At 37.6% G+C, this 16264-nt stretch overlaps 1 protein-coding gene across 2 annotated transcripts in view; it reads right to left on the bottom strand.

Annotated features, from left to right (window-relative positions):
* Positions 1 to 16264, bottom strand: part of VCAN (versican) — a 110939-nt gene that overhangs the window by 65197 nt on the left and 29478 nt on the right. For both annotated transcript variants that reach the window (XM_007977402.3, XM_007977392.3), the window contains exon 6: positions 5069 to 5362. In XM_007977402.3, the coding sequence (XP_007975593.3) occupies positions 5069 to 5362 (294 nt within the window). The remainder of the gene's footprint in view (positions 1 to 5068; positions 5363 to 16264) is intronic.

Raw genomic sequence — 16264 nt, forward strand, 5'->3', positions numbered from 1 at the left:
TTTCATGTTTGTCTTATAACTGCATTCTTTGGGGAAATAGTAAAAAGATACGTACAGAAAGAGTTCCCATGGAAACATAATATAAATACTTAGCAAACAGCATATTAGAGAAAATTTAATCATACTATTATTAATAACAACAAAAAAGCTAAATTTACTTTTTCCCTCTGAGTATTTCCTTGGCTGATGAAATTAACTTAGAAACAGGTACAACTGCATAAGGGGCTGTGAATCCAGGCTTCCTATGTTCCAATCCACGCTCTCTGCTAGCAACTTTCTACAATGCTATGAAAATATGTTTATAGTGTTTTAAATATTGACTCATATTTTTAAAACTAAATAACTGGATTTCATTGTCAATTATTACTATGGAGTTTGCTGTTGCATTCCTTCCTCTAGTCCTGCTGTGTAATAAAGTAGTAGCAATATGTCCTAGAGAATCTGTTCTAGAAAGCCAGTATTTATGTGACTTTGTTTCCAAAAACAAGGGTTTTCAATAATTTTAGAGCCCTATTTAAAAAAAGAAAAGGTCTGCTTTTAATTAAGTTAATTAATTCTACTACTTGGAATGGAAAACCTCAGACTTCCTTTTCAGTTTGGGTGGCTTTTTCATCAACTTAACAGCTGATTTTGATCACAAGTCAGTGTATCTGAGGATCTGTGCCATTTGTTTCAGCCATTCCAGAAAAGGAAATAATTTTATAAAGCACAAATCTACAAAGAGATATTTTAAGAATAAATACCACTGTATTCATGATGACTATTGTAAAGATAAAAACAATTCCAGATTATTCTAACAGTGTCCTTCCAATAGGTGCATTCACATGGAGACGTTTTGGTTCTGGAAAACTACCAGTATTCCTTCAACTTTATTATTGAGGAAGCCAACATAAATCAACACAATTCTTTTCCCACAAAAGTTCCTTTCCAACCTTTGCAGCTGTCTGCCCACAGATGTTTCACATCACTGTACTTATGGCATTTTTGTCCTATGGGCCATCTTCTCTGCTTCTGTTGCGAGACATGAGACAGATTTTCCTAATAAAACTTAAAACCCCTATTAGCAGCATGATAGTCAATTTAACTCATTCCCATGCTATCTACATTATTGAGAAATGACTAATTTTAACTTGGTTCTTCTATATTAAATTTGTTATACACAACTAAATGTAAACATGGTTAGAAAACTGTAAAGATTGGAGCAGTGGAATTACAATTACAATTGTACAATTACAAAACTATCTTTTTAAACTTATATGAGTGATGGAATGCTAACAAATTCAAATTCAGTAAACAGGAAACATTTCTAATATACCAATTGGGGAAAGGTTAGTTTTGACACATGTGGTCAGATTATGAACTAGGGCACACACAAAAAAGATAATGAACTAACCACAGGTTAGAAGGGCAGGCCAATTTAAACAGCGAATGAGTATATAGGATAGGATACAAAGTGGTGGGAATTAATGTAGCCTTCTCTGGACCACCATTTTGATTTCCAAGCTTAATCATAAATAGAGGAATGTGAAAAACAATGATGAAACTTCAAAGCAAGAACCTATCAATGATTAGAAATTTGGAGGTTGAAACTGTAAAACAAGAAAATTGTTTCAGTTGGAGAAGATGCTGAGGGAAAAATAAACAATTGTGATCAACAATAGAAAGGGCTGTTATTCAGATTTTGGTCTCCAACTCAAAAATGAAAACATGGGTTCAAATTCAAATGCAAAGTACTTAATTAGAAAAAATATCTGAGAGTGCAGGTCATGGAATATTAGAATGAGTTTTCTAGGAAACATGTTCCATCTCCCTCTCTGGAGACAATTAATAACATTCTGTGAGAGATGATCATGAGTCTTGAATGGTTTTGATTCACTTAAGTTTGGGGATGTATGAAACGATCTCTCAAAGCCTCGTATAACTCTCTAACTTTCACAGACCTTGCTAAATTCTGAAGTCAAAAAAATAAATATGTTAAATTGTTTAATCATTAGGAGAAGATATACAGGAAAACTTTATCTTACAAAGACATTACTTTGCCTACTTTTCAAATTTATTTAAAAAGAATAAAGCCTAATTTTATATTTTCTATCTGTCGTTGTGAATGTTTTAGTCAGTGACTTTGTGAGGTAAAGGGAATTAAAGCAAAGTAAGATTTGGCATTGTTCATTCACCAAGTGACTTAAAAAACACTGTCTACATTTGGTAGAAGCAAACAAGAAAAAATATGGTTATATTTCTAAATTCCTCTACATAACCAGCCAGCTGTATATCTCTGAAATCACTTTTGGAACTGTAGCTGAGGCCATGACTCTTACGAATTTTACCCTTTAGTCACTACTTGACTATGTGGGAAAGGTGGACATCAATTAAGTCATTTCGAAAATATTTTTCAAATTATTTAAAAATATATACTAGGCCAGGAGCAGTGGCTCACTCCTGTGATCCCAGCATTTTGGGAGGCCGAAATGGGTGGATCACCTGAGGTCAGGAGTTCGAGACCAACCTGATTAACATGGTGAAACCCCATCTCTGCTAAAAACACAAAATTAGCCGGGCATGGTGCTGTATGCCTGTAATCTCAGCTACTTGGGAGGCTGAGGCAGGAGAATCACTTGAACCCGGGAGGTGGAGGTTGCAGTGAGCTGAGATCACACCATTGTACTCCAGCCTAGGCAACAAGAGCAAAACTCCATCTCAAAAAAAAAAAAAAAAAAAAAAGTGTGTGTGTGTGTATATATATACACACACACTAAAAAAAAGTTTGAAAAATAAATTAGAAATTTTGGAAAACTATTGGCATTATATGTGGTTTAAGAAAGGCTTCTAGGCTTGGCGCGGTGGCTCAAGCCTGTAATCCCAGCACTTTGGGAGGCCGAGGTGGGCAGATCACTAGGTCAGGATATCGAGGCCATCCTGGCTAACACAGTGAAACCCTGTCTCTACTAAAAAAGACAAAAAAATTAGCCGGGTGTGGTGGTGGGCACCTGTAGTCCCAGCTACTTGGGAGGCTGCGGCAGGAGAATGGCATGAACCCGGGAGGCGGAGCTTGAAGTGAGCGGAGATGGCACCACTGCACTCCAGCCTGGGCAACAGAGCGAGACTCTGTCTCAAAAAAAAGAGAAAGGTTTCTATATGGCTAAACTCTTTTAACTTTCTATGTACTGAATGAATTCTGAATATAATAACATCTTAAGTAGGAAATAAATAAGAATCTAGCCACATGCTTAGGTGGGGAAAAAAGCAAAACATGAATCCATTATATTTACAAGTTATATACACGAAATGAATTAGAGAGATAAAAATGAATATAAACTTTTAAACATTTTTTGAATTTTGTGCAGATTTTTAGTAGGTGGTTACTCTATTTAAACATAAGTACTTTGTTATTTCATGTGTATTTTTCAATTAAATAAATAATTTAAAACACATCAGGATAAATTCTTTAATAATAGTCTTCGTGGCTATAGACAGGCTTTGATTTAAATTTTACCCACAGAGAGATGAAAAATGTTGTTTAAAAGTTTTCCGGTGCCAGTTTTATTAATAAAGCACAAGAAAATATCAAATAAGGAAGTCAGGCTGGATAATTCTACTCCTTCCCTAATTTAACCTCTCCAACGCCTTCCCCACAGCATACCAATCTGATTTTGTGCCTTAATTATGTCAGTCACGTAATGTAAAACTGATTTTAGAGCCTGAAGTAGTTGAAAAATCATTGTTGTGACAATGTGGCTTAAAGGAATGTACATCTGTCTACTTTTAGAGATAAGGTTTATGTTATTGTTGTTTTCCTGAAAATGATTAAGGAAGAATTCTGTTGTTTCAGGGCCTGAGAACAAAAGCTAGCATTTCTACAGCCTTTATGGATTGACCAGCTTGTATCAAGCTAATACACAACACATGGCTTTAACACTCAAGTTGAGACTAAGGGAGGAGATCCAAGCAGAGGCTTGTTAGCTAGGAGATAAAAGTGTGAAAACAAACCTTTTGGTTGCACGAACATCCATTCTACTGACTACTTACAACATCACAGTCTGTGTCTTTTTGGTTGCTTAAAAATGCCTTTGTATTTCACTCTAGAAATCAATTATATAATAAGCTAGTACATTTTGTACTCATTTTAGTGACATATTGCTGTAACAAGATACATTGGAAATTTAGTCAAAATTGTTTACAAATTTGTTTCAACATAACCTGACTCTGTCTTGGATATACCCAAGGTCACCAAAATTCTGGGAGATCTTTGTTTAGTAGCACAGTACAGATGGTTCAGTAAATATTCCAATGAGATGCTAGATTACTTGGCTCGTTTGATTTGCATACTACAATTATGATACTTTATCATGTGACTATTGCTAACATTATTTGAGGACATCTGGAAAATTAAAATAATTATGAATGTTGAGAAACATCATTTAAAAAAAACAATGTTAATTAGTAAACCTAACTAAAGATACTCTGTTATAGGCTGCAAAGAACACATACTGTACTTCAATATGATATTACAGAATGATTAGAAGGCATGAATTTCCATTACTTGAAATAAATGGAGATTTTTATTGATAGTATAGCTCGTTTTTAGTTATGACTTTTTGAGTATCCATGTCAGCTTCAAGTACTCACCTGTAATTACTAAAATTTAAATTCTCTGCCATCTCAAAGAAAGAGAGTGATACCAAAGACAAAATAAACAATCTTAAGGATTTAACTCAGCCTCACTTGGCCTCGGCAATGTAGCACCAATAAGCAAATTGCAAAATTTAGGGACTGCAATTAATATAAAATACTCAGAAATATGCTCTGTGGCTCTGGACAGAACAGAGCACAGTTAAAGCTTAACCTGATATTTCCTCACCCCTCTAAAAATCCATTTGTCAAAATTCCTGTGGTTTTAACCATATCACTGCTGTTCAGTTTGCTTGCTTTTGAAAATCACTGAACTGTTTCCATTCCGTGCACAAACTGCAAGACATGGAATCCATTCCAACGGCTAGTTGAACATCAATGCATGCTTCGAAGCATTTTTTTTTAATCTGTAATTTTTAAAAAGGTATCAAACACTTACGTTTAAAGCAGTAGGCATCAAATCTGCTATCAGGGGGAGGGAAGCCTGTCTGGTTCTCAAAACGATACAGGGTTCTCACCCCAAGTAGACCACCTCCACACTGGGCCCTGGCCACAGTCACAGGGTGGCGCACGCTGGCATCCGACAGCCACCCGTAATCGCACTGGTCAAAGCCGTTCCTCCACGCCGCCTGGAGTTCCCCCACTGTTGCCAGCCTGGCGTCCTGGTTTTCACACTCTTTTGCAGCCTCCTCGAAGGTGAATTTACTGGGGGCAGTGAGGTGGAACACATCACCTGGAAAAAGAAGAGGGGAAAAAAAGCCCAAAGTTTTATTATTCATTCCTTTCCTGTTGGATAAATATGGTGGGAGAGCAATTGGAGAAGCATGTAATACTTTTTCATGGCAAGGTAGCAGCTTCTGATACTTTAAAGCAGAAAACATAATGGTGACTTAGCTTCGTTATAATTATGAATACATAATCATAAATAACACATACCAGAGAAGTTTTATTCTGTACGTGTGTGTGTGTGTGTACATTGGCCATAGAATCAGTCATTTGATAATAACATTTTATAATACATTCTTAAAAATAAACAAATCCTTCTGAGTGATTCTTTAGATTACTATCCAGGAATTCTTTTTTTTTTTTTTTTAAGCCTGCTATGTGCTTCCTAACATTGCATGTTGGAGGGGAAACCCTGCATTGAACTGCCACCACGGTTATTCCACTTTGTTTATCCTAAAATCCAATAGTAATTATCCGGCTTTCCTTCTCATTTATAACTACCAACAAAAAGAATTAACGCCATTAAATAAAAATAAAAAATAAAAATAAGAAAACCTCCAGAAATGTGAAGATGGGAAGAGCTCAGAGCGGTACGGAATTCTACTTCCTGCCTTCCCGTACCAGGAACAGGGCTGCCATGATGGTCAGGAAGGTTGTGGTCTACACAGGAGCACCGGGCCCAGTGTGTAGGGAGGGCCAAGGTCGCCTCCCTCTCAGCCAAAGAAACTGCAGCCTCTTTGGAGAAAGCCTTTATTTCACTTGCTCTGCGCAGAGGGAGCACTTTTTGCTAATTCTTACAAAGACACCCCAAGTGCTAGCAGGGGCTTCAACTAGGTCAAGATACTTTTTTTTTTTTTTTTTTTTTTTTTAGGAGAATCGTTTGAACCCAGGAGGCAGAGGTTGCAGTGAGCTGAGATCACACCACTGCACTCCAGCCTGGGCGACAGAGCGCGACTCCGTATCAAAAAAAAAAAAAAAAAAAAAAAGAGAGAGAGAGAGAGAGAAAATACTACCCCCCTCCGCCACCCGCTCGGGTCCCAGATGGAGTCTCACCCTGTCACCCAGGTTGGAGTGCAGTGGCACGATCTGGGCTCATTGCAACCTACACCTCCCGAATTCAAGAGATTCTCCTGTCTCAGCCTCCCAAGTAGCTGGGATTACAGGCGCCTGCCACCATGCCCATCTAATTTTTGTATTTTTAGCAGAGACGGGGTTTTGCCATGTTGGCCAGGCTGGTCTCGAACTCCTGAACTCCTGATCCACCCGCCTCGGCCTCCCAAAGTGGTGAGATTGGTTCAACAGATTTTTTAATTTGCTGACTGATTAACAAGAAAAGGCTGGACAGTTGCTTTTTTTATTACTAAGTCTAATTAGCAGAGGGTATATTCATTATCATTTAACATGTTACAATGAAAGATTCTGGAAATTTTAGAGTTTGTTAAATTGGACTTTTACTTAGCTAACTAACATAACAGTTTGCTGAAATAAATTCAACACAAATTAAATTATGTTTTTCACATGTGAGCAAAAGTAACCAAAGACAGAGGCAGAATTAGAGAATACCTAAGCCAATATTGCAGGCAAGAGGAGAAATGAAAACTGAAATAGAAAGTTAAAATGTTGATAGCCCACTATTGTAGCTAAGAGTCCTGTTTCTATCTCACTGAGGCTGACCTCTGATTCTATGATATATTAGACAACTGGGATCCAAAGAGCTGTCATGATTTGGATCTTCATCTGACTAAATCCAGATGTAACAAGCAATTGTTTAAAATGAATAGTGCTATTACTTTCTCTGAGTGGGCGATAACACTATAAAACAAGAAAAATTAGTCATGGGGAAAATGGCCAAAGCACACATATCAGCTTTTCTCACTATATATCTAAAACTGCTATTGAGGAAACTAGGCCAAATTTCAGTGAGAGCTATTTGAAGAAGGGAGAGAGAAATTACTTTCACCTAACTGAAAGAAATGGTAGAGGTGAACATAGCTTTTTATTCTTAATTATCTAGTCTGGCAAAGGACAGTAATCTCAAATACAACAATACACTCAAAGAAAAAGTTCCCCCTCCCTGCTGTCACAGTGTCTCCCTTCCAAATAAATTTTAAAAGCACAAGGGTCACAGTGCCAGTTACATAGTATGTATTCAATAAGATTTGTTAAATGAATGGCACTTCAAGTTCTTATTAAGAAGCTAGGTCTCTTTTTTCCCCCTATCCTTCCTAACAGCACATTAAATAAAGCTAACTCTGCTACAAAGCTTTGGAGAGATGGCTGCTGCCTGAAACAGGCATTTTATCTCACCATAGACTTGGCTCAAAGCGACATGGAGAAAGGCAGAGAAATTACGTCACCCTGAACAGCCTCCTTCACCTCAGAATAACACTTGCCTGAGGCCTGAAAGGGCTGCAAGTGTAAAGAAGGCAGTGTGCCAATAGTTTTCCCTGAGAGGTAGAACCCTTGGACTTGTTATTACAGCTGGAATATTAGTTGTGTTGCCTTAGTTTCCTGCATTTCCTGAGATACTCCTACCTTAAGGCAAAACTACCATTCCTCTTAAGTAAGAAGTGTGATTGGCCAACCACAGCAGGGCAAATAAATATAATTAATTGAGTAAAACTCTGCTTCTCCAACTGCACTGTTAGTCTATCTATTGGGGGACATCAACTTCTCCAAGGAAGACCAGACCAAAGGGCTAATGAGGAAAAAATGGCAGCATGATTTCAGGGGTAGCTGGTTTCCCAGTTTTAAACAGCAAACATGTTTGCAGTATTAAAAGAAAGAAAGGCTTCAGTAGGTGCTGGCCTGTTACAAAGAGAATTCTCTTATTAGTAGTAAATCAGTTCTGACCTATTTACAAAACTTTTCATGTAGAAACTCTTGTTAAATCTGACTTTATATCAGAATATCAATTATTTAATTCACTTGTTTGAAGTATACAATTTTCAATTATTTGTTTGATACCCATAGAATGATCATTTTACTACTCTGATTAAATTGTTATCCCCAATGCCATTCGCCCGCCTGCCTGCCTGCCTTCCTTCCTTCCTTCCTTCCTTCCTTCCTTCCTTCCTTCCTTTCTTTTCAAAAAAGATGCAGTCTTGCTAAGTTGTCCAGGCAGGAGTGCAGTGGCTCTTCCCAGGCATGATCATAGCACACTCTGTCCTCAACTTCCTAGCCTCTGGCAATCCTTCTTGCCTCAGATTCCTGAGTAGCTGGGACTACAGGCAGGCATCACTGTGCCCAACTTATCTTTTCAATTATGTGTAGAAATTTTTCAAACTTTCCAAATAAAATTTTTATAAAACATATTGCAAGAAACATTACCACTGGAATTTTTATAATTCTGATGAAAAAAGGAAGATTTAACCAGAATCAATTGAGTTACCTTAAGGTGAGGATTAAAAGAATTAATCTGTTAAGATAATGTGTGGTCAGTTATTTTATTCAGCAATAATTATTGTTTTATTACAGAATGAGAAAAGGAAAAAAATACTTAAATTATGTTCTAAAAAATAACTATCTAAGCTTTCCTAAATCATAATTGTTTAGTGCGAACATTACCTTGCTCACCTCAAAAACCTAATGATACAGTGATGCATTTACACTATAGAATTGAGTATGCCTTTAATCTCTTATAATTAACACCCAATCTATACCAAATGTGATAAGTTAAATGTCCAAACTTCTGTCCTTTCCATGTATCAACCCTCTATTATTAAGCAGGGACATCTGTACCCAAATCTGTTTTATGGAATATTCTGGAAAACACTGCTCTAAAGATGTATATTTTAATCAAGAAGAGGAATCTCAATTAACTTACAACATACATAACTTGGTACTAAGTTTCTGGTGTGTCTCAACCTGTTTAAGATAGAAGCAAAGTGAGCAGACTGGGTACCCAGTCAGAATTGAAGCAGGAGACAACAAAGCAAAGTATATATGATGCCAGTTGCCTCCCAGGGTTATGTCAAAGACTGCAAGTGAGCAAAAAGGGGAATGAGGCAGAGTGGGGAACTCTGATGAAGGGTCTAAGACAGCAATTTAAGCTGAACATAGAAAGAGCTCATTACTTAAAAAGCAGCTCATTTTATACAAAGTAAACCAAGGTATGGCAGATAGCAACAGGCTGTCTCCTCAACAATAAATTCCAGGAATAAGTCTTTCAACCCCATATATCACCAAAAAAAATGCAGATTTTTAAGCTAAACATTATCTATTTCCACAGTGAGAAAAGAAATGAAGATGTTAACATTTTCAAAGTTTCTATTGATCTATTTTCAGTCTTTAAATCCATAGTCAGGAATTATTTATAAGTCAAATTATATGTTGTAAACTATAGCACAGTGGAATGAAACTGGATAGAAATGAAGTCTGGGCCAGTAACAGAATTGTAAATCCAGGCTTGGTCCAAAAATGAATGGTCATAGAAGGATGCCTCCAAAGATAAAATCTAATGCCTAGAGGGAAAGTCAAATCAGGAACCCAAGGAATGGACAAAAGAGAAAGCCACTGATCACAGCAAACATGGGAAATCAGGCAAATCAAATAGGCAAGTTTGCTTAGTTGCTGTTTCTCAACATGATTTAATTGGCCCAGCTGTGTAAGCTCCTACCCAGAGGGTATCATAAAGCTACCTTTTTACCTCTGATGAGAATAATAAAAGTTCTTCCTGAGTTTTTAATCACAGTACAACCTTTAGAGTTAGACGGGGAATGCACAGCATTCAGTGAGAGAAAATGCCTATTTTATTAGCATAGAACTAGGTTGTGTTCTCTCTCTGCTCCTGGATACTTGTACCTGAAGAATTTAATGTACTTTTAGATTTACCAGATAGTTACTCTCCTGGAAAACAAGCATCTTTTTTGTAGTTTGACAAGAAGCCTATTAATAAGTTCCAGGAGTATCCTCATCAAAGCAGCTAAATTGATAGGACAATTATCAAAGTTGTAATTACAGCACAGATTTGGAACTTGTTTCTAAATGTTGCCTATCCATGAGAGAATGTTTTATTTTTCTCTAATTGAAAACAGTAAATAAAATGTCAAGTGATATGCTTTGGCTGTGTCCCCACCCAAATCTCAACTTGAATTGTATCTCCCAGAATTCCCACATGTTGTAGAAGGGACCCAGGGGAAGGTAATTGAATAATGGGGGCCAGTCTTTCCTGTGCTATTCTTATGATAGTTAACAAGTCTCAAAAGATCTGATGGGTTTATCAGGGGTTTCTGCTTTTGCTTCTTCCTCATTTTCTCTTGTCACTGCCATGTAAGAAGTGCCTTTCACCTCCCGCCAAGATTCTGAGGCCTCCCCAGCCATGTGGAACTGTAAGTCTAATTAAACCTCTTTTTCTTCTCAGTCTCTGGTATGTCTTTATCAGCAGTGTAAAAATGAACTAATACAGTAAATTGGTACCAGTAGAGTGGGATGTTGCTGAAAAGATATCTCAAAATGTGGAAGCAATTTTGGAACTGGGTAACAGGCATAGATTAGAACAGTTTGGAGGGCTCAGAAGAAGACAGGAAAATGTGGGAAAGTTTGGAACTTCCTAGAGGCTTGTTGAATGGCTTTGCCCAAAATGCTGATAGCGATATTGACAATAAGGTCCAGGCTGAGTTGGTCTCAGATAAAGATGAGGGACTTGGGGACTGGAGGAAAGGTGACTCTTGTTATGTTTCAGCAAAGAGACTGGTAGCATTTTGCCCCTGCCCTAGAGATTTGTGGGAACTTTGAACTTGAAAAAGATGATTTAGGGTATGTGGCGGAAGAAATTTCTGAGCACCAAAGCATTCAAGACGTGACTTGGGTTCTGTTAAAGGCATTCAGTTTTATAAGGGAAGCAGAGCAAAAAAGTTTTGAAAAATTGCAGACTGACTATGCAATAGTAAAGAAAAACCCATTTTCTGGGGAGAAATTCAAGCCAGCTGCAGAACTTTGCATAAGTAGCAAGGAACCTAACGTTAATCCCCAAGACCATGGATAAAATGTCTTCGGGCCATGTCAGAGACCTTCGCAGCAGCCCCTCCCATCACGAGGAAAAAGTGGTTTCATGGGCCAGACCCAGGGTCCCCATGCTGTATGCAGATTGGGGAATTGGTGCCCTGTGCCCTAGCCATTTAAACCATGGCTGAATAGGGCCAGTGTGCAGCTCAGGCTGTGGCTTCAGAGGGTGGAAGCCCCAAACTGTGGCAGCTTCCACATGGTGTTGAGCCTGTGGGTGCACAGATGTCAAGAACTGAGGTTGCGGAACCTCCGCCTAGATTTCATAAGATGTTTGGAAATGCCTAGATACCCGGGCAGAAGTTTGCTGCAGGGATGGGGCCCTCATGGAGAACCTCTGCTAGGGCAGTGCAGAAGGGAAATGTGGGGTTGGAGCCCCCAGACATAGTCCCTAAAGGGGCACTCCCTAGTGGAACTGTGAGAAGAGGGCCACCATCTTCCAGAACCCAGAATGGTAGATCCACTGACAGCTTGCACTGTGTGCCTGGAAAAGTCACAGACACTCAATGCTAGCCCATGAAAGTAGCCAGGAGGGAGGCTGTACCCTGCAAAGCCACAGGGGCAGAGCTGCCTGAGACCATAAGAACTTACCTCTTGCATCAGCATGACCTGGATGTGAGACCTGCAGTCAAAGGAGATCATTTTGGAGTTTTAAAATGTGACTGCCAGACTGGATTATGGACTTGCATGGGCCCTGTAACTGCTTTGTTTTGGCCAATTTCTCCCATGTGAAATGGTTGTATTTACCCAATACCTGTACCCCCACTGTATCTAGGACATAACTAGTTTGCTTTTGATTTTACCAACTCATAGGCAGAAGGGGCTTGCCTTGTCTCAAATGAGACTTTGGACTGGACTTTTGGGTTAATGCTGAAATGAGTTAAGACTTTGGGGAACTGTTGGGAAGGCATGATTGGTTTTGAAATGTGAGGACATGAGATTTGGAGGGGCCAGGGGTGGAATGATATGGTTTGGCTGTGTCCTCACCCAAATCTCAACTTGAATTGTATCTCACAGAATTCCCACATGTTGTGGAAGGGACCCAGGGGAATCATGGAGGTCGGTCTTATGGAATCATGGGGGTCGGTCTTCCCCATGCTAGTCTTGTAATAGTTAATAAGTCTCATGAGATCTAATGGGTTTATCAGGGGTTTCTGCTTTTACTTCTTCCTCATTTTTTCTTGCTGCCACCATGTAAGAAGTGCCTTTCACCTCCCACCATGATTCTGAGGCCTCCCCAGCCATGTGGAACTGTAAGTCCAATTAAACCTCTTTTTCTTCCCAGTCTTGGGTATGTCTTTATCAGCAGCATGAAAATGGACTAATACATCAGGAAATATACCAAATATATTTTATATAAACAAAGTGATGCATTACTTAAAATGTCAGGTTTAAAGTAAGTTAAATTGTTATAATAAGAATTCATCAGGACGAGCGCAATGGCTCACGCCTGTAATCCTAGCACTTTGGGAGGACAAGGTGGGTGGATAATCTGAGGTCAGGAGTTTGAGGCCAGACTGGCCAGCACAGTGAAATCTTGTCTCTACTAAAAATACAAAAATTAGCCAGGCGTTGTGGTGCATGCCTGTAATCCTAGTTACTGGGGGGCTGAGGCAGGAAGATTGCTTGAACCCAGGAGGCAGAGGTTGCAGTGAGCTGAGATCGTGCCACTGAACTATAGCCTGGGCAACAGAGAGAGACTCCATCTCAAAAAAAAAAAAAAAAAAAAAAAAAAAATTCATCAAGGTACATACATATATATTCAGATTAGTGTACGTATAAAATATGATATATAACAGAGCCTTTCATGCCTAGGATATTTTGCATATTCATATGGAAAGCATATGCAGTATCTTAAGCCATAGTTTTCCAAAATTTCAAATTAAATACATATAGCTTTGACATATTCCTGTTATTTCAACTTTCCAGGGATGCCCTAGAAGAAATTGGGAGACATGTTGTAAGACTTTAATATCTGATGACATTCCACAAACTAAAGTTATCTTAATTGTGGGAATTAACATCAGAAATTAAGAGAAAAACTACTGTAATTTGACCAATAGCTGCTACAAGACTCCCTAGAAAGTGGACCATGTATATTTTTTTCACAATTCTGTTTGCTAAGTGGAAAAGCTGCTTCTTGACTGACTCAAACATGACACATACTGAAATGGCAAGCAATGATGAAAACAAATCAAAACATTAAAAATGACCCAAAGTGTTCAAAAGCTAGTTTATACTCAGGAGTCACTCAACAATATGATTAAAAAGCCTGAGTCTAGGGTAAAACTGGGATAGGATCTTTCTCCCCCACTGACAATTCTTGCAATCACCAAGGTGAAAGGAGGACTTAATCACAGATAATTACACAGTTCTTTCCTGGACTGCAGCAGATGGGCTGCTCTCTGTGGCAGTCAAAGCTGAGATCTCACCAGTTTTCTAGCAGAGTATATTTGCTGGGTGAGGTGATACATGATTATGTTTCTTCTGTTCATTGGTGCTTATAGCTCTACTATACTGGACTATTTGGTCTGAAAATCAGTTCTTATAGACTAATTTATAATTTCCTTTTGGAAATTTGGGACCAGAACTCCCTGGTTTTTTGGCTTTTTGTTGTTGTTATTGTTGTTGTTTTACTATAAAAGTTCAAGATTTTTAAATGTTTTCACATTTCCTTGCTATCTGGGTCAAAATGGTATATAAGTAATAAATGGATACAAAAGTAAATGGGATGAGTAAGCAGGAAGTAGTTACATGAAATGAGCTTCTAAATACCCATATGATAAAATCGCTAACAGAATATATCAAGTATCAAGGTAATAGCAACAATTCAACAAAATGATTAGCTTTGACGTGTTGGACTTTTAAGATTTTTCAACACTTTCTTTTTCTTCTCTGTGTCTCTCTCTCTATCTCTCTGTCTATCTCTCTCTCTGTCGTATTTTGGTCTATATTGATAAACATAAGATCAAAGCAGCAAAAACTAATGCTTATTATCCACTGAATCACAAAGTCCATCAGCTTCACATGGATTGGTTAACAGCTAATATATATGGCTATATAATCTTCTAAGGGCTAACATTTGTAGATAATTTAAAAGCAAGTCAATTTCCTCTAAGATTTGATTATTTAAGCTGCACAAAGGCCAATCTTCTGTTAACCGAGACAAGAAAACTCTAGAGCTGCCAAAATAACTTCATTTTAGACCCCACAGTTAGTGTTAGGCTGGTAATGTTTCTAATTTGGGAGTAATGAGACTAGAAAGCTAGGAGGGCCCCCTCCAAATTTCTCCCTTGTATTAGGCTAAAGTAGAGCATAATGTGGCTTAAAGTATAGTCTTTGAGTTTTAAAAATGTTAACCTGTAATTAATTATTAGAGAATTATCCATAGTCTACTATGATAGTCAGTTAATATTTTCTAAATCAGATTGTATTCATTTGAAAATGAATCTGCATACTTGCAAATGTGTTATTACACAAGATCTTACCTATGTCAATTTGAAGAGGTTAAAGATGCAGGAAGCCCCCACTAAAATGTAAACACATTTGTACGGTTTTCAGAATGTCTGGACTCATTCTTTCCCATTGACAGAGCAGTAGGTTTTAATTAGAGTGAGAAAGAGGTTCTAAAAATTTCTGGGTTTCTGAGTCTTCAAAATATACAAAAGATTGAACGTGTTATTTGGTTTGACAGGCACAGAATGACCTCAGGTCAACACAGGAGGATCAGCCTAGTTTGGGTTTTTTTGGCTTTTCACAGCTGGGAGGTAAATGGCGACTGTATTTCCAAAGAAGTTCTTTTGATTCAGAACTCCAGGAGACCCTGACATCAAAACCTTAAAGCAAATGACTGTCACATGCTTCAAGGAGTTTATGTCAAGACCGTTCTACTTATGTAAAGTAAGATTATAAAATGAAAGAAAGTGTATAAAGAAAATCCTAAGGAATCCACTAAAAAACAATTAGAACTAAGAGGCAAGTTCAGCAAGGTTGCAAGATACAAGACCAATATATAAAAATCAATTGCATTTCTATACACTTGTAATAAACAATCAAAAAATGAAATTAAGAAAATTATATTTGCATTTGCATCAAAATAGTAAAATATTTACAAGTAAATTTAACAAAAGAACTGCAAAACTTATACTCTGAAAAGAACAAAATATTGTTGAATAAAATGAAAGAATATCTTTTAAAAAGCGAAAGATATCTGAGGTTCACAGATCAGAAGCCATAATATTGCTAAGAGGGCAATATACCCCAAGTTGATCTAGAGATGCATTGCAATGTATATCAGAATCCTAGCTGGCTTCTTTGCAGAAATTGACAAGCCAATTTTAAAATTCATATGGGAACTCAAGAAATCCAGAATACTAAAACAATTTTGAATAAGAAGAACACAGTTGGAGGCCTCACACTTTCCAATTTCAAAATTTACTACAAAGCAATTGTAATAAAGACATTGTGGTACTGGCATAAAGATAGACATACAGATCAATGGAATATAATTGAGAGTCTAGAAATAAACCCATCTACCTATGGTCAATTGATTTTCAACAGGGTGCCAAGGTCATTAAATGGAGAAATAATTATCTTTTCAACAAATGGTGCTGGGACCACATCCAAAAGAATGAATTTGGACTCCAACCTCACACCATATACAAAAGCTAACTCCAAATGGATCAAAATAAAAGCAAAAGAGTTAAAACTTATAAATCTCTTAGAATACAACACAGAGATAAATCTTCATGACTGGAGATTTGGGAATGTTTTCTTAGATATGACACCAAAAGCACAGAAATTTTAAAAATAGACAAATTGGACTTTTCATCTAAATTAAACACTTTTGTGCTTCAAAGGGCCTTATCAAGAAAGTAAAAAGACAACTCACTGAATCAGAAAAACT

Source organism: Chlorocebus sabaeus, chromosome 4, assembly GCF_047675955.1.
Source record: "Chlorocebus sabaeus isolate Y175 chromosome 4, mChlSab1.0.hap1, whole genome shotgun sequence".
Taxonomy (NCBI): Eukaryota; Metazoa; Chordata; class Mammalia; order Primates; family Cercopithecidae; genus Chlorocebus; species Chlorocebus sabaeus.